Raw genomic sequence first — 24930 nt, 5'->3', positions numbered from 1 at the left:
TAGGGCTGCCATAACAAAATACCACAGACAAGATGATTTAAACAGCAGTAATTTACTTTCTCACAGTTCTGGAGGCTAGAAGTCCAAGACCAAGGTGCTGGCAGGGTTAGTTTCCTCTGAAGCCTCTCTCCTCGGCTTGCCGATGGCCACCTCCTGTGTCCTTATGTGGCCTTTCCTCTGTACACGTGCCCCCCGCCCCGGTCTATCTGTGTGCGCACGAACTTTCTCTTCTTCTAAGGACACCTAGGAGACTGGGTTAGGGCCCATCCAGATGTCTTCATGTCAATCATCTCTTTAAAAGCTCTTTCTCCAAATGGAGCGAGTACAAGGCATTGGGGTTCCAACATGAGTTTTGGGGACACACAATTCAGCCCATTACACTATCATTCACCCATCAGAGTTAGCCAGGGGGAAGAAAAAAACGGACACAAACACCCAAGACAGGAAGAACAGAGTTGAGGCAAGACTGGCCAGGAGCTAAAAAACGCCAACACCCCTACCTGCGTCCTCAGGGTTCATTACACTGTTCCTCCACTGCTGCATATGCTGCTCATTATCCATCATAAAAGAGAAGGAAGGATGAAAGAGGGAGGAACAGAAACGGGAGGAAAACCCACATTTGTGTAGGTCTTAGTGGCGGGGTACCTTCTCCATAAAAGTGAGTCATCCAACAATTAAATAGGTGCCATTTATGGTTAAGAACAACATATTTTTCCTCTTATCAGTACTAAGTATACTTTGTAAATAATTTGATTAGGGGCGTCTGGGTGGCTGAGTTGGTTCAGCACTGGAGTCTTGACTTCGGCTCAGGTCACGATCTCAGGGTCGTGGGATGTAGCCCCGCATCAGGCTCCACGCTCAGCAGGGAGTCTGCTTGAGATGCTCTCTCCCTCTGCCCCTCCCCACCCTCATGTGCCCATACGTGCTTTACAAGAAAGAAAGAAAGAAGATGCATTAATCAATTGATACAGTGATTTAAGGAAAAGCCCTAGAAAAGGAGCAGTGGAAGGAAAGATGGGCCTCTACTGACCACTGAACCACACCATAGCTTGGCTCACCTAATTCCATCTTTGGCCCATTTGTGAGTCTGACCCTCCCTCCTCCCCTTATCCCAGGCACAGGGTTTGACCCTATTTCCTAGCCCCACCCCCCCCTTACAGTTAGGTGAGACCATGTGGCACTGGAGAGGAAGGGAACCATGTGGCACTGGAGAGCCCACAGGTAGGGCTCAGGCCTTCAAACCCTGTCCACAGCTCTCCACACTCTCCCTTCCTGCTCTCCCAACCTCCACGAGGCAGCAACCCACAGGAGCCGGGTCCATGCACACAGATCACCTGGGGTCTGTTAAAATGCAAATTCGGATTCACCCAGTCTGGGGGCGGGGCCTGAGACTCTGCATTTCTCCCAGGCACCCAGTGATGGCCAGGGGACTGGTGTGCAGACCACAGTTCCAGCAACAAGGCTCTAGGGAGGGTCTCCCAGCGGGGAGGTTCTCCTTCCCAAGGCCTCAGACAAGGTGATCAAATCATGAGCAGCGGAAGACGCAGCAGAAAGACCCAACCAGAAATAGCCAGCTGGCCTGGCTCTTGACCCTTATCATAGATCAGCTCGGACCTATGATTAACCCCGGTCTTGCAGCACAGCTTGGGATGTGTGGCGACAGCTGCAGACAGATGACACTAGCGTGTGCAATGTCATAGCAGCTGGCTGGCTTCTATCAACAACGGAATCTGCCACCCTGAGTCAGAGGACAGGGCTGTCAACAGTGCGATCTATGAAGGCAGCCGCTGTGACTGCACTGAAACCACAGCGACTAGCCTGGGGGCAGAGGACCAGAAGGTCACGCAGCCTCCAGCGGCCACACTGCTCTTGCTCCAACGGAAGCCCAGGCAGAGCCTTTATACTTACAGACGCGGTGATCAACAGAGGGTTTGTCTATAAAGCCTCCGCCAATGTTTGTATCACCTGATCCCTTGGCATCCCAGTGTTTATAAACATGCAGGGATCACCATGCTTGTCCAAAACCTGCAGGAAGCAGACGAGAACTTGGCAGTAACCCCCAAGGACACTTTGAGTCAGTCCGCTCTGGTTTGCCGGGGACTTTCTCAGGTTTAATTTCAAGCTTAGTTAACTTGAGGTTCCTTCTCTATTTACATAACAGACCACGGACCTGAGAGAGGCAGAGCATGGGGCTGGCTCTCCCGTGAACCTGTGGCCTTAATCGCAATCAGTCTAAAGCCTGAAAACAGGCGGCAGACCTAGGGAGCTCCCACCCACCCAAGAGGTTGAAGAAGCCATCTGAATCTGAATTCCCAAGGAATCTAGATTATAGACCTGTACTCAGAGTGCAGGCTGGTTCACCTCCGGGGCATGCTGAAAAGTAACTTCCTTCGGGGAAATACTCTTAAGGTTCGGCTGAGAATGATGTTGGGGGCACTTCAGGTATCTGCGGTGAAATGTACTTACCACGTTTTCCAAGTTCATGAGCCCTAGACAGACCTTTCACAGGCAGGGAAAACAGCACTTCCCAGCCTAGCCTTTCTTGAAATGACCACAGATTTCATTAAGCAAACACGAGGTCTAGAGCAGTCCTCTCTACTCTGAGTGGTCAAGAAGCCCCATGGGGCCCTAGGTGGTTTTTACCTTTTTCTGTCTCTTCCAAAGTGCCTAGAATAATGAAAAGTGTATGCTAGGCAAAGCTAAACACCTTCTAGGGGTGCCTGGGGGGCTCAGTCAGTTACGGTTAATCTGCCTTCAGGTCAGGTCATGATCCCGGGGGTCCTGGGGTCAAGTCCTGAGTCCCATGTCCTTGTGCAGCGGGGAGCCTGCTTCTCCCTCTCTCTCTGCCCCTCCCCCTGCTTGTGTGCTCACTCTCTCTCAAATAAAATCTTAAAAAAAAAAAAAAAACACCCAAACACCTACTTAACACAGAAATAACACACATACACCAAACATGTCACTTCATTTTATGTCTTCAAGGCAGACAAAGAAAACACTAAGTTTAACCCAAAAAGTTTAGGAAGAAGCATCTACCACAATCAGCTTTCTCCCTTACTCAAAAGCAATTAATTTATTCAAAAGAAGTTCCCTTATTTAAACTCCCCCCAAACTTCCAAACCCCTTTTTATTTTCCCTTAAGTCTCCAAATAGCACGTGGTGTTATGGTTTTTAAACCTGTTCTTTCCTGGTGACTCCGCTTTGATGATCTCTAAGACTTCAGTCGAGCACCACGGAGGCCCTTCTCCAGGCCCTTCCAGAGGACTCCAGGGTTCTTCTGCATTTTTTTTTTTTTAAGATTTTTTATTTGAGAGAGAGAGAGTGAGTGCAGGGGGAGGGGCAGAAGAGGGAGGAAAGAGGAGAGAGAGTATCTCAAACAGACTCCACACTGAGTGCAAGTCTGTCCCAGGGCTCGCTCTCACAACCCTGAACCCCCAGGGCTCGCTCTCACAACCCTGAACCAAAACCACGAACCAGACGCTTCACCGACTGAGCCACCCGGGCAACCCCGGGTCTTCTTAACAAGCCTGCTTCAGCTATTATTTCTGCCCAAGCTCCCTTCTCTGACCTGACCATCAGATTTCTCTCTAGGTCATCACACAACAGAGCAATATAACATTTAAGGCTCCACTGGAACACTCTGATGGAGATTTCAGGCCCCTGCCTGGTTGTCATACAATCCAAAAAAAATTAAAACATATATTCTTAATAATATATATTTTATATTTATATATTTAAATAAATATATTTTATATATTTTACTTATACAATTATATATTATATAACATATATATTTATACAATTGTATTTAAAATATATTTAATTTTATATATATTTTATATCCATAAAATATATATATTTGGGGGGGCAGATGATATGAGGGGCAGAGGGGGAAGGCAGGCGGTCGCACACCTATGTTTTGTACTCCAAGAAAACACAATTAAAGTAGCTGTGCCTAGTTTTTCATTTCATTTTTATCACATCACCACCCTAGATTCTTAGGGGAAAAGGCACAGGGTTAACAAGCACTGATCTGACTTCCTATTATCCACGACTTAATAACAGAGGCTGCTTCAAGTCCACAAACAAAAGCTACAAGGCTCTCCCAGCCCCAAGGCAGAAGTGAAGGTGTGATCGAAGACTCCCCAGGGCTCCAGCGGGCTCTGAACTTGGAACGACTCCTCCACGACTCCTCCACGGCGAACCGGTCCTTCTTCGGGGCCATCCCCCTCCCACCTCCCTTCTAGACAACTCTTCAGAGCTCTGAGCGGGGGACTCCAGACCTGGAATATGGGATTTGCCGGCCACATTCTGACAAGCGAAAACAACCGAACCAGAAAACAGAAGCCCAGCGTACCCTCTCTTACACACAATACAGAGAACAGCTGTCCCGAACGATTACACCAACTTAAAATGTAAGAACCTCTCTACCTAGTGTTCAGCGTTAAGGGGGAGAAGCTAATTAGAAACCATACACTTTTCTCTTTGGGCAATACTGTGTCAATGGGACAGATTTTCGGAAAACTCCAGCTAAACCAGTTCATTCTTTGAAGCATTAGGTCAATTACAAACATACCAACCCTAGCTACAGATTCAGAAAGAACAAAAACAGCCTTTGAAAAGCCTCTTACACGGTCTATTAAAGGGCTTATTCAGTAGGAAGTAGAAGACGGAAAGCTCCATAGGGAATCTCGGGACATGCTAAAATTGCTTTCTTAATAATCTTAGGCTCTTCTCCCGCTTTGAAAAATGTTTCCTGTGACCGCAAAACCTCAGAGGTGGGGGGAGAAAAAGAGCAACTGAAAACAACACAAATGGGTTTAGCAGAAAGCACGGGGTATTGCAGGTAGACATACTCCGCAAATGGGCTGTCACCCCTGGCTCCCATCTGTCCCGTCTCCCCAGTCCCATACCCACCCCAGGGACACGGATTCCGCTTCCAGGCAAATCCGATTCCCTCTAGCAAGCCACTCTGCTCCTTGTCCCTCCACGAAGGTCACCCGAACTTCATCGAAACAAAGAGGAGGGAACACAGACCACCCCCCTCCCACCCCCGCTGCAAGAGTCTAGAAGAGTGAGGAACCAACGTATAACCCAGAAGCAGAGGAAACACCACCCTTTCTCCCTCCAAAGAGGCCAGAGTCAAACGGCATCTTCCCCCATCATCCCCACTGATCCCCAAGGTAGCAGCCCTCACATGCTCTCAAAGCACAGAATGCGTACATGCCTTTATGCATTTTTTTTCAAATGTAACCCACAACTTTTGTTGTAGAGATTTTATTTATTTATTTGACAGAGAGAGTGCGCACAAGCAGGAGGAGCAGCAGTGGGAGAGGGAGAAGCAGGCTCCACGCTGAGCAGGGGGTCCAATGTAGGACTTGATCCCAGGACCCTGAGATCATGACCCTGAGCCACCCAGGCGTCCCTCACTTTTTTTTTCTTTCTTTCTTTTTTTTTTTTTCTTTTTAACCAGGTTCTCAGCAACAGGATTGGAGTAAACAGGAATTCTGACAGTCACTAATTCAGATGAGGTCCTAAGTGCTGGTCTACCATGTGCCAAGACCTTTCCTGGACTGTTGCCCACAGATGGCCTCTTCCGTGGAGCTCACAGGAAGGAAAGCAGGGACAACTGCCTGAAGACAGGTCCAGAGCGATGACAACGATCAGGGCGAAAATGAAAGAGGCGGCTGAGGCTGGCGGCGGTTACTCTAGCTGGAGGTGAGGGAGGCTCTCAGAGGAGGCCGGGCGTGGACCGAGACGCAGGTCAGCATGTTCCAAGAAAAAGATCAGCGAGTGAGAAGCCCGGAGGTCTATGGCATGCACAGAAAAATCCTGAAATACTAAGCATTTGCCGCTAATGGAGCGAGATAATAAAAGAATGTCCTGTAGAAGGGAGTGAATCGGAGAATCTGGGAGAGGGAGCCGGGCTCCGGGACTTCTTCCATCTACCCAGTTACTACTGGCATGTTCCATGGACAAAGACAGAAACTGGCTGGGACTGGATGTGGCCCGAGGGCACACATTGTTAGTTCCTCAGCCAGGACAGTCACCTGGGGGTGCCGCCTGCCAGCCTCCACCAGCTCAGCAGCCCCCAAGTGCTGGGCGCCATGCAGGGCCACTCAGAGGTGAAGGTCTGTGTCATCTCAGGGGACTTCCAGCCTTTCCTCCTGCCCCAGGACTTCCCCGGTTCCCAGACAGCTCACCACAAGCCCCGGGCCATGGCCCCCTGGCCAGCTCGCTCCCCCTACCTCCCACGCAGAGAAGCTGAGTGCTGGGCCACAGTGGTCTTCACTGGCTGGACTCCAACGCATCCCGGGAGACCCGTCCGGCGCCACGAACTGGACCACCCATCTCCGTCCACACTCCCATCGCCTGGTGGGACCCGCCTGGTCTACGAGGGGCCACCTCCAGGGCCGCACGCTCTCCCGGGAGCTTTCACGGGAGCTTTTCACGCATTCTCACCGACGAAGCCCAGGCGGCAGGTTCTCCCAGGTTGGGGCGGATCCCGGGTTTTCACTACCCATCACTCCCGGCACAAGAGTAGCAAACGTCTGGCCTCACCCTGACCACACTTGCTGCCCAAGTTCCACGGCGCAGTGAAGGGTATAGTTTAGGGAATACAAACTTCAGCTCACTTAGAGCGATATTATTTATCATCCAACCTAAGACACCCCTAGGAGTAAAATGAGGGGTCATTAATAATTACAACAGGGTAAGGGGCAAAACAAGAGTTAGAAGCAAAAGGCACAGGTGAAAAGAAAAATTAAAAACAAGACTGGCAACAGCTCTAGGACCTCAGGCAATCAAAAAAAAAAAAAAAACAAAAACAAAAACAAAAATTGACAATTTATTTATTTATTTGAGAGAGAGCACAAGTGGGAGGGGCAGAGGGAGAGGGAGAGACTCTCAAGCAGACTCCCCCCTCTGAGCTAGGAACCCGAGGCAGGGCTCGATCTCAAGACCCTGAGATCATGACCTGAATCAAAACCAAGACCAGATGCTTAACCCATAGCACCACCCAGGTACCCCTCAAAAATTTTATTCTTGGGGCATCTAGGTGGCTCAGTGGGTTAGGCCTCTGCCTTCAGCTCAGGTCACGAGCCCTGCATCTCTGCTCAGCAGGGAGCCTGCTTCCCCCTCTCTCTCTGCCTGCTGCTCTGCCTACTTGTGATTTCTCTGTCAAATAAATAAATAAAATCTTTTAAAAAAAAATTTTACTCTTGATCTGATTTACTTTAAATCGAGGTAGGATTTCTTTTCCTTTAGTGGGGGGGAGTTGAGGGGGGAAGGCTACCACACCAAACCATTTCCTTCCGAAATAAAAAGAAGCAAGAACACCACAGAGAACAGTGGCCTATCTGGAGACCCAGATATAGACAGGGGCGCCGGGATGGCTCAGTGGGTTAAGCATCTGACTCCCAATTTCAGCTCAGGTCATGCTCTCAGGATCATGAGATCAAGCCCCACATTGGGCTCAGCGGGGAGTCTGTCTGAAATTCTCCTTCTCTCCCTCTGCTTCCCCCCTCACCCCGGACACACACATACACTCTCTCTCTCAGATAAATAAAATGGGAAGGGGCACCTGGGCGACTCGGTCAGTTGGTACCTGCCTTTCATTCAGGTCATGATCCCAGGGTCCCGGGATTGAGCCCCGCGACAGGCTCCCCACTCAGCAAGGAGTCTGCTTCTCCCTCTGCCCCGTCTACCTGCCTGTGATGTTTTTCTCTCTCTCTCAAACATTTTTTTTTTTTTTTAATGGAGAACCCAGGTATAAAGAACACAAACCCTTCTCTCTATAGTCTAACCTAAGGGTTAAATCCATCAGGGGCCAGGGGCCACCTCAGAAGTAAAGACTTGGGGGGGCACCTGGGTGGCTCAATGGGTTAGAGCCTCTGCTTGGGTTATAATCCGGTCCATGATCAGGGTCCTGGGATCAAGTCCCGCATTCGGCTCTCTGCTCAGCTGGGAGCCTGCTTTCCCTCCTCTCTCTCTGCCTGCCTCTCTGCCTACTTGTGATCTCTGTCAAAAAAATAAATAAACAAATCTTTAAAAATTAAAAAAAAAAAAAAAGAAGAAGAAGAAGTAAAGACTAGGCCTGAATACAGACACCAGACTACTAATATAGGAAAAAGAAGCCATCTGTAACACATCAGGTTTCTGGAGGTACACCTCTTTTGGGATTTGAGAAGAGGGAAGAACTTTTTTTTTTAAAGATTTTATTTATTTATTTGACAGAGAGAGAGAGAGAGAGAGATCACCAGTAGGCAGAGAGGCAGAGAGAGAGGAGGAAGCAGGCTCCCCGCTGAGCAGAGAGCCCTATGCGGGGCTCCATTCCAGGACCCAAGGATCATGACCTGAGCCGAAGGCAGAGGCCTAACCCACTGAGCCGCCCAGGTGCCCCGAGGGAAGAACTTTTGCACAAACTAAAACACAATGCAGTTTAACAAGGAGCACCTCTTCTAAGAAGCCTTTTTTCCCTGGATCACACCAGCTCCTCAGGCTCAGCCCACACGCTCACTGGTAACTCTCCCTCCTCTGCTTCCAGGGACCTCTGCTCATGACTTCCAACATCTGAAGCTGGGGATCAAACAGCCCCATCCCCTCCATTGACGAAGTTGTGCTGCTGTGGGCCCAAAACATACCCTGTGCACCCCAGTATCCTCAGCTGGAGGCAAAGGGGTGCGCTGGGCAAAGCGTGTACAAACATCACCACGTCTACAGTACCACCATACCTCATGTGACAGGAGTGTACACAGTAAGGCAGCAAACTGTTCACAAAAGGCCTGGAGCGATCAGAATGTCTGTGCCCAAGATGAGGGGGGCCACTGCCTGCAGGGCCGGGGGGGAGCCCACCCAACACGCAACCCCTATCTTCACAAACCCCCAGACCCCATCGCAGATAGATTTTTGTGGAATCTAATGGGGGTGACTTGGGTTGCGGGAGAGAACCAGGAACCGGGGCTGACTTGGGGGGGGACACAGAAGGTTCAAGAGAACATAGCAGGTAAAGCAGGAGGTGGAAGGAAGCACAGCACTGGCAGGTAATGTGGAATGGGACCTTCAGCCACCAGCAGCGCCCTAGGAGCCACAGGGAGGAGCCACAGGGAGGAGTCAGCACGCCAGGCTTCCTTGGGGTGGGGGGTCCCCATCCTGGAAGAACATGCTAGCCTCACCCGTGCTTACGTTCTCCCCCCAGCACCAGACGGTCGGCCCTTCCGCACACAGGGTGCCACATCCGTGCTCACGGTTACCTCTTCCTTGAAATTCCTGCCAGGAATCCCCTGTGAGAGGGAGGAAACCGCTAATGGCTTTGAACCAGACCTTCTCCGGTCTGACCCAGGGCTGGCTTAAGCCCACCTGCCTCTGGCTGATCTCAGGTTCGCCAGTCGGGGTTCAACCCGCCTGCCACAGCCCTCACGCACCTCCCACACCACCGTCCCCACAGCCTGACCCACAGAGGAGGAGCCGTGCCTTCACTTCGTTCTGCCCTCGACAGAAAAACGCCAATTCCCAGAACTCAAAGGCGCCGAAATTCCCTGCTCCGGAGCGGAGCGTGTGTGAGTCGCTGCTCTGTGGGGCTCCTTCCTGCTGCACCCCATCCTTCCTGGAAGCCGTCTTAGAAACTGTGCCTCCCCCTTACAGGAAAGGAATCCCTCCCTCCAGGGGGTCCGAGTCCACGAAGCAGCCTTAAGGAATTCCAAGACTTCGGCTTCCTTTCTGAGCAGCTCCTAGCGGAGATGACCGAAGAGCGACAGAGTGAGAGAAAGAGACAGAGAGGGAGGAAGGGATCCTAATCTGGCTGACTCAGGGGGGCGAATTCTCTTTAAAAGATCTCTTTTAAAAAAAACTGGACTACGTGCACGCGAAAGGGGAAAAGCAGAGAGGATTCGGAGCATGCTGAGAATGACGGTCCCCTCTTTTTCTCAGCTGTTAATACTTGGCACACTAAGGACTTGCACGGGGCTTTCACAGAAGCAAACTAACTTGGTTCATTTCCATGCGGATGTAAAAGAGAAAGTTCGGGGCACGAGCCTTAAAGAACCTAACGTACGTGGGACGGTCCCTCACCCCGGATGCAGACCTGGCTCCCAGGAACGGACACCAGCCTGCGTGATCCAGTTTCAGGAGCGAGAATGACACTTGAACTCCCGGCCCGCCCGTCCAGGAGAGAAGCTCATTCTCCTACCGGGTCAAGTCCTCTGAAGGGTTTTTAAGGGCACTGCCTCCAAGACTGAAAAGTTCTGGGGACTTTTACCCTGAAATTCGACTCAAAATTTGAGGCAGCAGGTCCATAACCAGCAGGTCGAGAGAAGGCTAAGGTCGTGAGGTCAAAGTCCTTAGTGAATTCAGTGTAATAGAGGTCAAATGACCACGATACAAAGCAGCTCTGACCAGTGACTGCGAGGGACACTGGCTCCAACCAGGACCTTCCAGGACACACAGGGAGCCTCAGATAGGGTGGGAGTGGGGGGGAATGCATTACAAAATACACAGACAAGGTGACTTCAGTAACAAAATTGAGCCTCTCGCGGTTCTGCAGGGATGGAGTCCAAGAGCAAGGCAGAAATAAAGCAGGTGCCAGATGCTCACTTGGGTGGTTTTGGCCACGTTGCTCTGCTATGCAAGGGTTTTCTAGGAACCTTCTGGAGAATACAGCTACCACCATCTTATAATTTCCCAAGTGCTTCCGGACAGTGACCCCATTCTCAGTACAAATTACATTTCCCTTCGTTGCTTTTTTTTAACAAATCTTAATTTCTGCAGCAGTTACTAACAGGTTACCTCTCCATGGGACATGGAGATGACACACCACACCACTTCCACATTCCCTCCCTGCTGCCTTGCCCTGCTTCATTCCAAGTGGGGACGAAAAGTAAGTGGATAGCATTTTATCCATTTATTATATTTAAAACACAAGTTTTAGAATACACCGAGACTGGGGTGCCTGGGTGACTCAATCGTTAAGCATCTGCCTTTGGCTCAGGTCATGAGCCACATCAGGCTCCCTGCTCGGTGGGAAGTCTGCTTCTCCCTCTCCGACTCCCCCTGCTTGTGTTCCCCCTCTCATCATCTCTACTAAATAAATAAAATCTTCAAAAACTAACTAATTAATTAAAATGGAGTCAGGAGGGGCACCTGGGTGGCTCACTCAGCCAAGCGTCTGACTTCAGCTCGGGTTATGATCCCAGGATCCTGGGATCGAGACCCCTCCATTCAGCCTCCTCCCTGAGCAGGGAACCTGCTTCTCCCTCTGCCTGCTGTTCCCCCTGCTTGTGCTCTCTTGCTTTCTCTGTCAAATAAATAAGATCTTTGAGGCACCTGGCTGGCTCAGTGGGTTAAGCCTCTGCCTTTGGCCTAGGTCATGATCTCAGGGTCCTAGGACTGAGCTCCGCATCGGGCTTTCTGCTCAGTAGGAAGCCTGCTTCCCCCTCTCTCTCTGCCTGCCTCTCTGCCTACTTGTGATCTTTCTCTCTCTGTCAAATAAATTAATTTTTTTTAAAAAGATCTTTAAAAGGGGGGGGGAGGTTCCTCTTCTTTACACTTCATACTTGCCTACAGTTTTGCTATAGCTTGAATGTCCCCGCCTGCAATTTTCTGCTATTCCGATATAAATTCATTTTTGCTTGTAACACAACTGACAGTTTTATTTTTAAGGTCAACATTCCATAATGCCCAGCTTGCTCCTTTTTAAGGCAGAGCCCTGCATTTCCAAATTAGAGAAACTTCGATTAGGAAGGCTAAAGTCATAACTTACAATCACTGGGTAAGCCTGCTAAGTTCAAGATGCTCGGTTAGGCACCAGAATAAAGGTGTTAAAGACACTTGTTCCTGCCCTCAATGAGTTAACAGCTTAGCTTTAAAAGTCACAAATGGGGGGCACCTCAGTGGCTCAGTGGGTTAAGCCTCTGCCTTCGGCCCAGGACGTGATTTCAGGGTCCTGGGATCAAGCCCCGCTTCCGGCTCTCTGCTCAGTAGAGACCGTGCTTCCCCCTCTCTCTGCCTGCCGCTCTGCCTGCTTGAGATCTCTCTGTCAAATAAATAAAATCTTTAAAAAAAAAAGTCACAAATGCGGGGCACTTGGATGGCTGTCGGTTAAGCATCTGCCTTCAGCTCAGGTTGTGATCCCAGGGTTCTGGCATGGGCCCCATGTCAGGGTCTCTGCTCAGCGGAGAGTCTGCTTCTCCCTCTCCCTCTGTGTGTGCTCTTGCTTGCGTGCTCTCTCAAGTAAATAAATAAATCTTAAAAAAAAAAAAAAAAAAAAAAAAGGAAAGATCCCACAAGAGCCAGGCTGTGCTCATTAAGAGGAAATCGTGCTAATTCCTTTCTCTGCAGGATTTCAGACTGACTGCCAAGTACATAAGGTACCTCTGGACTCCCATAAGACAGACGACATGACCTCCCCACATACCTGTGGCAAGTTCATCTTCGACCCAGTGCTCACGAGTGGATCAGCCACAACCTGCAGGACAGTTCCAAGACCTGTCCTTTCTGGCATTACTTTCAACCGACAGCAATGGATGCTGGACCCTGAGACCAACAAAATGAACTTTGTGTGGGGACAAACCCCACTGACTGTGATGTCAGTTGTCCATGTGTCCAACACAGCCCAGCGGTATATACCGCTCACCATACCCAAGTGTTCTCGCCAGCCCAGGCTTCTTCCTGGAGCCCCCGACACACGATCAATGCATACCCCACCTCCCTACTTAAACGTGTGGAAGGCATCTCAAACTGAATATGGTCAAATCCGAACTCCTGGTCTTCTCCAACCTACTCCTCCTGCAGGCGTCAGCAGCTCACTGAATGGGGACTCGATCCTTCCGGGGGCTCGGGCTGAACCCAGAGGCAACCTTGCCTGTCTCTTCCACAATTATTAGGTAGTTAGATAGTTAGATATTAGATATTAGATATTAGACATTAGATAGATTACATATTAGATATTAGATAGTTCCACAATCTAATATCCGAGATGCCCAGCTCTACCTTCGAATAAACTCTTTCCTGAACCCAACTACTCACCATCGCCACTCCCATCACCCTCCTGGTCAAAGCTACCTCTTGCCTGAACCACTGTGAAAAATCTCCCACAGGTCTCCCTGCTTCTGCCCATGGATTTTAATCTATTCTTAATATATCCCAAACATTTGGAATGGGGTAGTGGGCGGGGCAAACATTTTCTGTAAAGAACTAGATCATAAATATTTTAGACATTGCAGGTCATACAGTCTCTGTACCAAACACTCAACTCCGCTGTTGTAGCCCACGGACAATATATAAATGAATGAGCACAACCATGTTCCAATAAAACTTTATTTACAAAAATAGACAGTAGGCTGGATTTGACCTGCGGGTCACAGTTTGCCAACTCCTGCTTTAGAACATTCCCCCAACACAGCAAGCACTCAAAAATAGTTGTTAAACTGTCAGATCAGTTACTTCAAACACTGACGCTGGCCAGAATAAACCTAGAATAGTAGGTAAATTCTAGATGCCACAGTAATATAAAGACGTTGATAAACCAAAGCATATTCAGTTCAAGCAGATGGAAAAGGGTCCAAAACCCCTGTCATTTAAAGGCAACCTAAGAACTGGAGACAAATACCTGAAAGATTTAATGGATCCATATTTTTTTAATTTTTTTTAAGATTTTATTTACTTATTTGACAGAGAAAGACACAGCTTAAGAAGGAACATAAGCAGAGGGAGTGGGAGAGGGAGAAGCAGGCTGCTCACCGAGCAGGGAGCCTGATATGGGGCTCAATCCCAGGACCCTAGGATCACGACCTGAGCCTAAGGACAGTTAACAACCGAGCCGCCCAGGTGCCACCCCCCAAAAAAAGATTTAAATAGAACCATGAGGGTGGTCTTTGAAGAATACCAGAAGGCCAGCACGTGGAAGGGGGAGTCAACGCTGTGTGTTGACAAAAAAAAAGAAAAAAAAAGAGAGAGAGAGAGAGAGATACAGATGGGCAGAAACTACCCAAAAAGAAAACTGGCTTGTAACAGCAGTCTTCTATCATTCCAGAATGAAGATTAGTAAGAGCAGCAAACTTCCCCACTGAACGATGTCCAGAAGGGATTCCTGCATTGAGTATGATCTAAGATCTCTCCCATCCAACCCTATAACTCCGGGACCCTGGAAGTAGGGCAGATACCAGCTAGCCTGGGGAAGCAGAGCACACAGGAACTAGCCCCAGGAAGAGGATGGCCCAGAAGTGGCCACGGAGCCAGTGAAAGGAATTAGGAGCTAACGCCAGAAGGACTAGAGGTGCTCATGGAGGCCAGGACTGGGCAGAAGAGATAAGGACGAAAGCTGGGAGGGTGAAACGGGCAGGAGTGTGATCCTGGATGACAGTATCAAAATCACCAGGTTGGGGGGGTGAGGGGCGTCCACAACACCTGATCACTGTTCTCAGGACATTCCAGCCTTCCAGAATCCTGTGCCCTACACATGCCCGTCCACCCTCCAAGAGGACTCCCCACCTGTCCCACGCGACCCCTCCCTGAACCCCCCCATTGGCGCGTGCATCAGTCCCACATCTAAACACCGCACACCCGACGTGTCGTCATTCTCTCACAGCGACCTGGACACATGGCCCACACTTTCTAGCCCACCTAACGGTAGAGGCAACCGTGTGGCGGACACCTTGCCGATAAAACGTGAGTGTCAAGGACGTAGGTAGCTGCCAAGCCACGAACACAAAAACCGGCCACAAATAACTCCTTTCCAGCTGAATTAAGAGGACTTGGAGAGGACCCAAGAACCGAGCCACAAGATACAGAAAGACCAGCTACTGAGTAAGTGTGTGGGGTGGCTCCCCACTCCCACCAACCCGGAAAGGTCTACAAACGTGACTTCCTGTGTGTTTTGTTTTGGTTTTTTAACTAAGTCACTAAGATTAGGGGCTTGTTTTGCTCAGAAGCTGACACCAGTGACAGAATTAAGAAGACTGGACTGGGTGAGCGCTTTGAGAACAGGAATGTTATTTTTATGGATTTGAATGCAGGAACACAAAAGGCCCTCAAATGTTGGCCCAAAGAATTACCTAAACTACAAGCTGGACCAGTACCCTTGGCCTCCCACTGTGCTCTCAACCAGAAATGGACTTTAAGGGCTGAAAGAGAGCCCGGAAACTTGGTTCCCAAAGCTCAGAACCCTGAGTCTCCCAGAACCCTGTTAAAAAAAATTGACTCGGGCTGCCAACTCCCCCGCAAACCCCCCATTAGGTTCCTACCGGTAAGGCATGAGACTCCGAAATTTACATTCATCCTCTAACTGGGAAATAAACTCTGGCAATTTACAAATGAAACTGTTAGTTTACAAATGCTAAGTAACTAGAGGAAGGTGGCCTGGTTTCCTCTTACTATTTATTCACTATTTTGGTAAACCAACAGTGTTTGGTTCATTTAATCCTCTCAACAACCCTAGGAGATGGGTATCGTGATTATTCCCATCTCACAGATGAGGAAACTTGCCTTTGGTTGGGTAAGCGGTAGAGTTCAGATCTATATGGCAGGCACTTCAGCTCCAAGGCAGGGGGGATGCAGCTCCACGGTCGGTATCTCCTGGATTAGAGCTCAGGGCTGTACACATGGGCCTCTGGCAAGGGTACGGGCATCCAGCCTGCTTTCCTCCATTCGCTCCCACACCCTGGCAAACAGCCCAGTAAGGGGTTCACCAAGAGGCAGCTGCCCCTCATCAGTCGGGACAGCAGTCCGGCTCCGGTAGTTACCAGATCTGCCTCACCTCATCAGAAAAGTCCAGAGGTGAGAGAGATGATGGAAGACGAGACGCAAAAGGCAGGTCCTGAAGGATTCTGAGTTGCCACCCTTAAGACCTGCTCTTGAAAGCCGTTGGGAGGTATGAGAGGTTTTTAAACAGGAGGACGGCATGGATCTTAGGGGAAAGACTGGTGGGGGGAACCCATTGTGAGGAGGAAAAGCCAAGGGAGGCTGGAACAGAGGAGAGGGACACACGCTCCAGGAGGACGCGCACCTCTGTGCCTTTCCTTCCCTTCGGGTCTCACACATTCATATTCTGGAAGCGCCTGCCGAATGAAGGACTCCAAGGGCATGTCTCAAGTTCAGCTGACGGGATCTGAGGTCAGCAACATCAGCAGGAACAGACAGGTTGGTGCCTTATGAACCTGATGGCCAACAACACACAGGGCAGATCGGGCGACGGCATAATGGAGAGAGGGTGGAACCTTCTCCTGTGAGCATCTGAGAAGGGCGTGGTCACTCCCGGACCTGAGCTGTAAATGTCTGCTGGGGGTTACCTGTCACAGCCAGGCAGACACAAGCCTGAGCACTTGGGCGGCTGTGTGGGCTGAGGACATGGGCACCACACCAACTGGCACACTGCAGACCTCCCCCCGCCCACCGGGCTGTGCTGTCGACGACAAGTGCCCCAACCTCTCTGGAGATGCACTGCCATACAGGACCGAGGACTGCCTGAGACACTGAAACCGCGAGCAAACGAGGCTGAGCCCCAGGAAGCGTTCAGCAGGTGTTAGTGACGATCAGTACTGCTGTCTCAGTGGACCCAGCCCCGAGGGCTAACCACCTTCGCCCTAAGTGCCCAGCAGGAACTGAAATGCAGATCCCCAAAATACCTTCCCAGAAGGAAGGACCCTCATCTGCATTTTTAATCGTGTCTTGGAAAATACTACTGAAATAAGTAAACACGAGTTTGTTTCATTTTAAAGATTTTATTTATTTGAGAGAGATACCGAGGGGGGAGGGGGGAGAGGGAGAGCAGACTCCCCACTGAGTAGGGACCCTCCCCCAAGCAAGACTTGATCCCAGGACCCTGAGATCACGACATGAGCAGAAGGCAGATGCCCAACCACCTGAGCCACCCAGGCGTCCCGATAAACATGAGATTTAACTTCTAAAAAAATTTAATCCTGCCCTCTATCTTACATTTTTAGTTATCTCACACTATGTACATAATATAAAGAGATCTTAGAAGGATTAATCTTGAAATGGCTCAATCTTTGGGGTCCCCGGCTGGCTTAGTCGGAAGAACATGTGACTCTTGATCTTGGGGTTGTGGTTCAAGCCCTATGTTGGGTGTAGAGATTACTTAAAAATAGTTAAAAACTAAAAATAGGGCACCTGCTCCCCCTGCTTGTGCGCGGACGCTCTGTCAAATAAAACCTTAAAAAAAAAAAAAGAAAAAAACCCTGAAAATAAAAAAATAAAAAATGGATCAATCTTGAAATGGATCTAAAACTTAACATTCCAGTCTTCAGGAACCCCTGGCCATAACAACCAGAGGCCTTAGCTCTGGACTAGGAGACTTTACATTAACAATCATCCCCAGTCTCCCAATTTCAAGGCTCAGATCATTCTCTTACAGGTAGCCACAGGGAATTTGCAGGGCCAAAGAGAAGACGTGAACGCATTCCAAAGCCCTGTCCTTCCCACTGCAGTGCTGGCAACCACCTTTACACAATTCATCAGCATAGAAACACAGAAAACATTTGCAGGGGCTTCAGATTCACACAGAAAAGAAACCCACAGAGACATTCTCGTGTTAGGGGACAGGGTTTGCTGTCCCCACTGAGAACTGACAGGCAAGATTTCGGATAAAGGCTCACAGGGCGCATGACCTCACTGGGTTCCTCACCCCACAGAGCAGGCCAAGCCTGGGAGATACAAGAGGGAGAGGGGATCCCCTGGAGAACTCAAAAAAGGAAATTATCTACTTAATACACCTGATGAATATGAGTTGAGTTAACCCTACTCACATGGAGCAGATGCGGAACTGTGTAAAAACAGACAGAAAAAATCAAATAGAAATTAAAGGAGATGAACTTATATTCTGTTACTCGACTTATTTCATTGCAGAGGCTTAGTAAATTTCAGTACACCTTCAGGGTGTTCCACATCTTGCTTGGGCTTGGAATTATTGTATAAATTGGCCAAAAACTCATCAAACTAAATGCTAAAGAAAGGGGAACAGGGTGAAGCCAAACACAGGGCCCTGAAAAACTAAGCCAGCCTCCTTGTACAAAATGTGTACGTCTGATTGTTAATGAACAACAGGAGATTAACATTAGAAGTTATTCTGGGGAGGGGCACCTGGGTTGCTCAGTCAGCCCGACTTGGTTCAGGCTGCGGTGGTGATCTCAGAGTCACGGCATCCAGTCTGGACAGAGTCTGCTTGTCCCTCACCCTCTGCTTCTCCCCTACTCCCATGCTCTCTCCCAAATAAATAAATAAACAAAATCTTTAAAAAATAAGAAGAAGAACAAATAAAAGGCATTCTAGGGGCAGCCGGCTGTCACTAAAACTTGCAACTCTTGATCTAAGGATTGTAAATTCGAGGTCCACGTTGGGCATAGAGATTACTTAAAAAATTAAAATCTCATGGGGAGCTTGGGTGGCTCCGTCCGTTAAGCACCTGACTTCAGCATCAGGTTCTCTGCTCAGGTCAAGGTCTCAGGCTCTTGGGACCCGAGCCCTGTGTCAGACTATGAGATGCTGAGTGGGAAGTTCGCTTCTCTCTCCTCTCCCTCTCCCCCCCGCTCCTGCTTGGGCACAGGCACACACTCTGGCTCTTTCTCAAATAAAATTTAAAAAAAAGAAATTAAAATATTTTTTTATTTTAAGCATTCTTAAAAAGGTGCAAAACCCCAGTTTAAAATGAAACATCTCAAGTAAATAATTGAAACATCGCCAAAAAATAAATAAATGACAAAACCAAACCTCTTAGATTGGAAGTCTCCAATCTGACACCAGTGGCAGTCAGATTGGAGACTTAACAGCACTGGCTTTCCAAAGTGACAGTTCACAGACTGAACCAGTGGCAGGGGAGTGAGAACACAGCCACCCTCAGGTGGCCTGCATGCGTGTGGCCCAAAGCCTTCTCTAGGAACGGGTCCTGAGCGGCTAACCACGGGGAGAGGGAAGACAGGGAAACCAGGAGCACATCTCCAGGGAGCTGTGCACCAGGAGAGCAGGACACGTCCAGGGCATCTCAGGGGACAGGACAATCTAGTACCAGCTGGATAAGCCTACACCACTTGTTTCCAATAACAGGAAAGAGGAAGAATCAGTCAATAAACCATGATGAGAAAATGGGCTGTTTTGTTTAAAAAAAAAAAAGAGGCCTAATACCAAATACAAAAGGAAATTCTAGTGGACTTTGTATAAGAAAATGCTTACGGAGATTTAGAGGATGCTGGAATCTAAAAAAGATATATTACAGAAGCAACAGGAAAAACCAGAAAGAAGAGCTCAATAATCTAGAAATTTAAAACCTCTGATCTAGGAGCACCTAGCTGGCTAAGTCAGTAGTGTGTAACTCTTGATCTTGAGGTTGTAAGTCTGAGCCCCCATTGGACGAAGAGATTAAAAATAATTTTAGGGGCGGCTGGGAGGCTCAGTGGGTTAAGCCTCTGCCTCAAGCTCAGGTCATGATCCCAAGGTCCTGGGATCGAGCCCCGCATCAGGTTCTCTGCTCAGCAGGGAGCCTGCTTCCCCCTCTCTCTCTGCCTGCTGCTCTGCCTACTTGTGATCTCTCTCTCTCTGTCAAATAAATAAATAAAAACTTTTAAAAATAATAAGTTTTAAAATCTTTTTTAAAATTCTTTAAGAAAAAAAAAAACTTCTGATCTAAATTAAGAGTCAAATGAAAATCTCAAAAAATAAGCACTATTACAAGTTTTTTCAAACATATAAAGACCTCACAGGAAAAAAGTCCAATACACAATTCAAAGATACAAAATCAAATTCAAATTAAAACCCTGATATTATTCTTAATCCATGACTTAGAAAAAAAAGTAATTCAGGTCCTTAAAGTTGACAATGAGCTATACATGCAAACCACTGAGGGTCAGTTGGTCCAAAATTAGAAAATAAAATTTTGCCTTTCACCAGTTACTCCACTTCTGGCTACAGAGAAAAAGGAAAAACGCACCAAAATATACAGGCATGGATCTGCATTACATCGTAATTAGAAATAAACAGTATTCAACAAAAGGGAAGTAAATTATAATTGTTAAATACCACATTTTGAAGATTTAATGCTATGAATAAATGTTAGCCGTAAAAAATTAAGAAGGGAAAATAAATAAATAAATAATTAAGAAGGGATCAGGATTCAAAACTATTTGGGAGGGGAAGAATAACTTTTTGGTTTTATAGAAAAGGCATGTGTGTGTTTTGTGAGTTTTAGGGGGAAGACTAAGAAACCAACGCATCAGCAGGTTTACCTGGCTAACAGAAATAAGTCATCCATATTCCTTTCTCTTTCTGTAGCTTTAAATATCTTACCAAAAAAAATTAAAATAGAAAATAAATAAATCTTATACATATTCTTTTGAAAAATACACAACACGGACACCTCCCTGGCTCAGTCAGTCAAGTGTGCAAGTCTTGGTGGTGAGCTCAAGCACGACGTTGGACATGGAGCGTACTTAAAAAATAAACCAAAATTCTGCAACAATTACCAACACCCATTGTGTACAGCTCCTCCTAAACCCAAGTTCAAGCTTGGATGTCGAAATACCAAAACCCACCAAAACCCCGCTAAGGCCATGTGTGTAGAACTCCATAAAGCTCGTTCCTGGCAGCCTGTGAGTAGAGGGCTACCAGTTCACAAGTTCAGAAAGCAGATGAAATTTGAGAAGAAAAGTAAACATCCAATGAGAAGATGCAGGTTTTCCCTGCAAGGTGGGCCTTGTCTCCAGGCAGCCCTTCCTGCCCGGACTCATTTCAACTTTCTCGCCGACATCCGGGTACACGTGGAAATCACCAAGGCGGCCTCAGATTTTCAAATCTCTAGACATGCAGAAGGTCAACAGATACAGGATGGTAATCATGGTCAACAGATAACCTCAAAAGACTTGCCCCTTTTTTAAAACTATAAAACTGGAATAACAATGCCAGTGGGCGTCGTGAGCCAGGCTCAACCTTCCATCAGAATCACTTGGAGCACAGGCTTAAACCTCACCCCCACCCCAAGTTTCTACATAATTTACAGAACTGGTCTGGAATGGGTGCCAGAGAACTTGCATTTCTAACAAGCGCCTGGGTGATGGTGATGGTGATGCCACCGAAGGTGTGAGGGCCATGCTTAGAGGACAGCCGCCCTCAAGCCGCCCTTAGACACACATCCTCAAGCATGATAGGTTTCACGTCCACCAGCTCATCCCCAACAGCAATGACTTTAAGAAAATCAGGCCTAAAACAAAAAAGAAAAAAAATCCATCCTATAAGCACAAAGGCATGTTTGGAATAGCCTTCTCCGTGCATTTAAGAACAAGGATCCCAACAGCAGTGGCTCAGTCCAGCAGGTGCAAACACAGGGCTCAGGGCCAGATGGCCTGATGGGGGATCCTGCTCTACCAAGACACAGCTGTATGATCCCAGGCCATCAGGTGCAAGACAGAGGTCAGAGGTCCTTCCCTAGAAGGGGGAAGCTGGAAACAGCGCCTACCCGAGTCATCAATCTGAGTCCTCACCGGCCCATTTTCATGCACACACCTTGTGAAAAACCCATAAACAGAAAGTGCTCCCAGAGTTCCTTGCCCTAGCCTGAAGTTAAGGAGATGTTTGCCTACTTCATTACTATTTATGATAACCACACCCAAATTCCTTCTTCTACCCAAATTCTTCTTTCCTTAAGAGCGGGGCGCCTGGGTGGCTCAGTGGGTTAAGCCGCTGCCTTCCGCTCAGGTCATGATCTCAGGGTCCTGGGATTGAGTCCCGCATCAGGCTCTCTGCTCAGCAGGGAGCCTGCTTCCCTCTCTCTGCCTGCCTCTCTGCCTACTTGTGATCTCTGTCAAATAAATAAATAAAATCTTAAAAAAAAAAAAAAAAAAAAGAGGGGGGCCAAAGGGCCAAGAGAGGTCCCCACACACGGAATAAGCCACCATCAAAACAAGCCTAAGAGAGAGCTCACCCCCTTGGTATCTCCTAGGCTTTCCCATAAAAAAAGTTAAAATATCAGAATATGGGAACGATTAAAGCCTGAGGGCTAGTTTAGGGTCAAGAAACAGAAGATCTAATTATCAATTATCTATTATCAATTATCTAATTATCAATTAGAGCCCACAGGTTCGGGCCCATCTAGTTCATGGTCCCAGCTACCACATGGAAAACCGGCCACCTGCGTCACCTCTCTGAGCCGTTTTTCACCTGCGTCCTCTCCCAGCTCGGGGACCCTCCAGTGATTTTTGGGTGATAGGACTCCTGGACCGGACCACCCGCATGAAGACCACGGATCACTTCTCCAAAGCCTAGACATCCGGAGACGACCCCACAGGCTTCAAGGACCCCATCTCCGGAGCTGGTCCTCCAAGGTGGAAATGGAAATAATTGCAAAAGGGAAAGCGGCTGTGCCAAAACCGTACTCCAGCTGTGGTTACGTGTGTCCCAGACAAACGCTGACCGTGTTCGAGAACAGTGTTCCCATTCATGAAATAAAGTGAAACGAAACCTGCCCCCACGAGATCCCAGGACACACGGTGTGAGCCGCACGCGGACAAAGGGAGACAGACAGCAGGACGTGGTCACGAACACAGGAGCCGGCGGAGTGTGCAGCTCCGGGTCACGTAGGGCAGATCGGTATATCGGAAGAGTGGGGACGCAACGGGGGGGTGGCAACGGTCCAGGGCCCGACTTAGACCTCGGTTTAGATAAAGGAGGCTGTTCAGAAGCTGCTTGCTTAGGAAGGAAAAGGTGCAGCTCGGGTTTGCGAGAAGGGCGAATCCCCGCGCGGTGCGGGGCAAGGCGGCAGCGGCTGGAGGCGGGGGGATCCAGGCGGTGCTCCCTGTGGGCAGGACTTCTCCCGGGGCGGCCTCGGATCTCCCCCTCCCCAACCCCTGCTGCGGCGGCGGCTGCCGCGGCCGCTCCGGCTCCTCCTCCTCCTCCCCGTCCTCCTCCCAGACCCCGGAGGCTGGCGAGGCCGCCGACGCCCAGGCAGGGGCCCCCTGGGAGCCCCGCGCCACCAGGTCCCCGGCTCCCCTCCCCAGCCCAGCTCCCGCCCGCCCGGCGCGCCAGGGCGCAGGCGGGGGACCGCGCGGCCGGCGTGGGGTGCCCCCCCCCCCGCGGCCAGAAGCCGCGCGGCGCCGGCGGCCCGAGCCCCCCCGCCACGACGCTCCCCCGTCCAGCCCCCGAAGGCGCCGGCGGCCGCGGGCAGGCGCGTGGCGGCGGCGGCGGGGGGATGCGGCCGCTCGGGCGGGGCGCTCACCAGAAGAACACGCGCGAGCAGAGGTTGGCGTTCTGCAGCGGGTTGGGCTTCACGTCCGGGTACACGGGCAGCATCTCGCCGCCGGGGTCGCGCCGCTCCGGGAGGCGCCGGCGGGGATGCTGGAGCTCCGGCGGCCGCGCCGGTCCCCTGGGCGGGAGCCCGAGAACCCGCCGCTTCCGGGAGCGGAGCGCCGGCGGCCCGCCCCGTTCCCGCCCCCCGGGCCGCGCGGCGGCGGCGGCGGCGGCGGCTGCTGCTGAAGCCGCCGCCGGGAGCCGGGAGTGCAGGCGGCGGGACCGGGCGGCGGTGCTGCGCGTCCCCCGTGCGGCGCCAGGCGAGGCCGCCCGCCGCGTCCGATGGAGGGGGGTAGGCCGAGCCGGCTGCCCGCAGGCGCCCACGTGCTCTCACCGGGCGGCGAACTTTGCAGAAGTTGGCGCTCGGGATCCAGGCACCCAGCGTTGGGGGCGGAGGGGAGGAGCCGACCCTGCCCACCCCGCGGCTCGGCGACGCCCCCTGGGCTGCGGCTTGCGGAGCACGTGGGGGAGCCGCCGCGCTGCTTTAGCCTTCTGGGCTTGCTGCCCTCATCAGGACCAAACAAGGGTGCTGTGGGAGGTTCTCCAACGTGAGAGTCAAACCGGTGACCTCGGCCAAGAGCAGGATTTAGCACAGATTAAACTGGTGGAGCTCCGAGACCTAAAGAAAGGTGGCAGGATTGCAAGAACAACTGACTTGGGACGATGAACGCACGCGGTCGCTGGCCGCAGGCGGTTTGCCGCTCACAGGTTGCACTGCGCCCAGGAGCACCTGTCGGCTTTTTGCTGCCCTCCGAGATTGGGGAAGGGGTTAGGCAAAGAAGAGAGCCGGCTTTATGACTCCTTTCATCGTGGCCTCAGAACCTAGCCCAGTAGAAGTGGCCAACAGAGCCTGCCTTACCGAACACGGGGATGTGCACTGCCGGGACCTTACTTCACTTCCGACTCCAACAAGGCCGGAGTCAAGGAGGTGTTATGACCCCTGTTTTCCAGATGGGAGAGATAAGGCTTAAGGACAAATCTTTTACAGTGTCCTAGAGTCATTAATGATGAAACCCAACCGGGACTCAAGAGTCCAACCTGCTCTGTCCCACTGGTGATGGTCAGTGTGTGCGGAAAGTGCCGGGGGGATGAATGAATGATTGCAGGGCTTCTAATGAACAAAATCTCGGACTCCCGCTCGACGACTTCAGTTGTCCGGTGGCCCTCATGGCCAGCGTGCAGCAGCTTCTCTCCCCCTCCAACCCTAAATGAAAAAAACAAGGTTACATGGTATTTATAGCAAGATCACTTTGTTTTTAAGATTTTATTTGAGAAAGAGCAAGCACAGGCAGGGTGAAGGGCAGAGCGAGAAGCAGACTCCCCGCTGAGCAGAGAACCCCTCGCAGGACTCATCCAAGGACTCCAGAATCTGACCTGAGCCAAAGGCAGCCACTTAACCGACTGAGCCACCCAGGTGCCCACCAAATCACTTTTTTTAAAATATTAGGTGAATTCTACCCCCAAGGGGTGATTCAAGCTCACCACAAGAGATCAAGAGTCACACGCTCTATGGACTGAGCCAGCCAGGTGCCCAAAGATCATTTTATTTTTTTGTAATTTCCCATTTCCCATGGCTAAAATGGTGTTATGGATCTTGGCTTTTGGTTACCTGAGGTGGAATAGGTAAAAGGAATTAAGAGTCCACTCACCATGATG

At 50.0% G+C, this 24930-nt stretch overlaps 1 protein-coding gene across 1 annotated transcript in view; it reads right to left on the bottom strand.

The window, feature by feature from the left end:
* The window catches only part of ABCC4 (ATP binding cassette subfamily C member 4), a 248047-nt gene extending 224617 nt beyond the window's left edge, over positions 1–23430 (bottom strand). The window contains exon 1 of the mRNA XM_059144719.1: positions 23204–23430. Coding sequence (XP_059000702.1) covers positions 23204–23277 — 74 coding nt within the window. The 5' untranslated portion in view covers positions 23278–23430. The remainder of the gene's footprint in view (positions 1–23203) is intronic.
* Positions 23431–24930: the final 1500 nt, after the last annotated feature.

This window comes from Mustela lutreola, chromosome 13 (genome assembly GCF_030435805.1).
Source record: "Mustela lutreola isolate mMusLut2 chromosome 13, mMusLut2.pri, whole genome shotgun sequence".
Taxonomy (NCBI): Eukaryota; Metazoa; Chordata; class Mammalia; order Carnivora; family Mustelidae; genus Mustela; species Mustela lutreola.
This window is presented reverse-complemented; position numbering and strand designations above follow the sequence as displayed.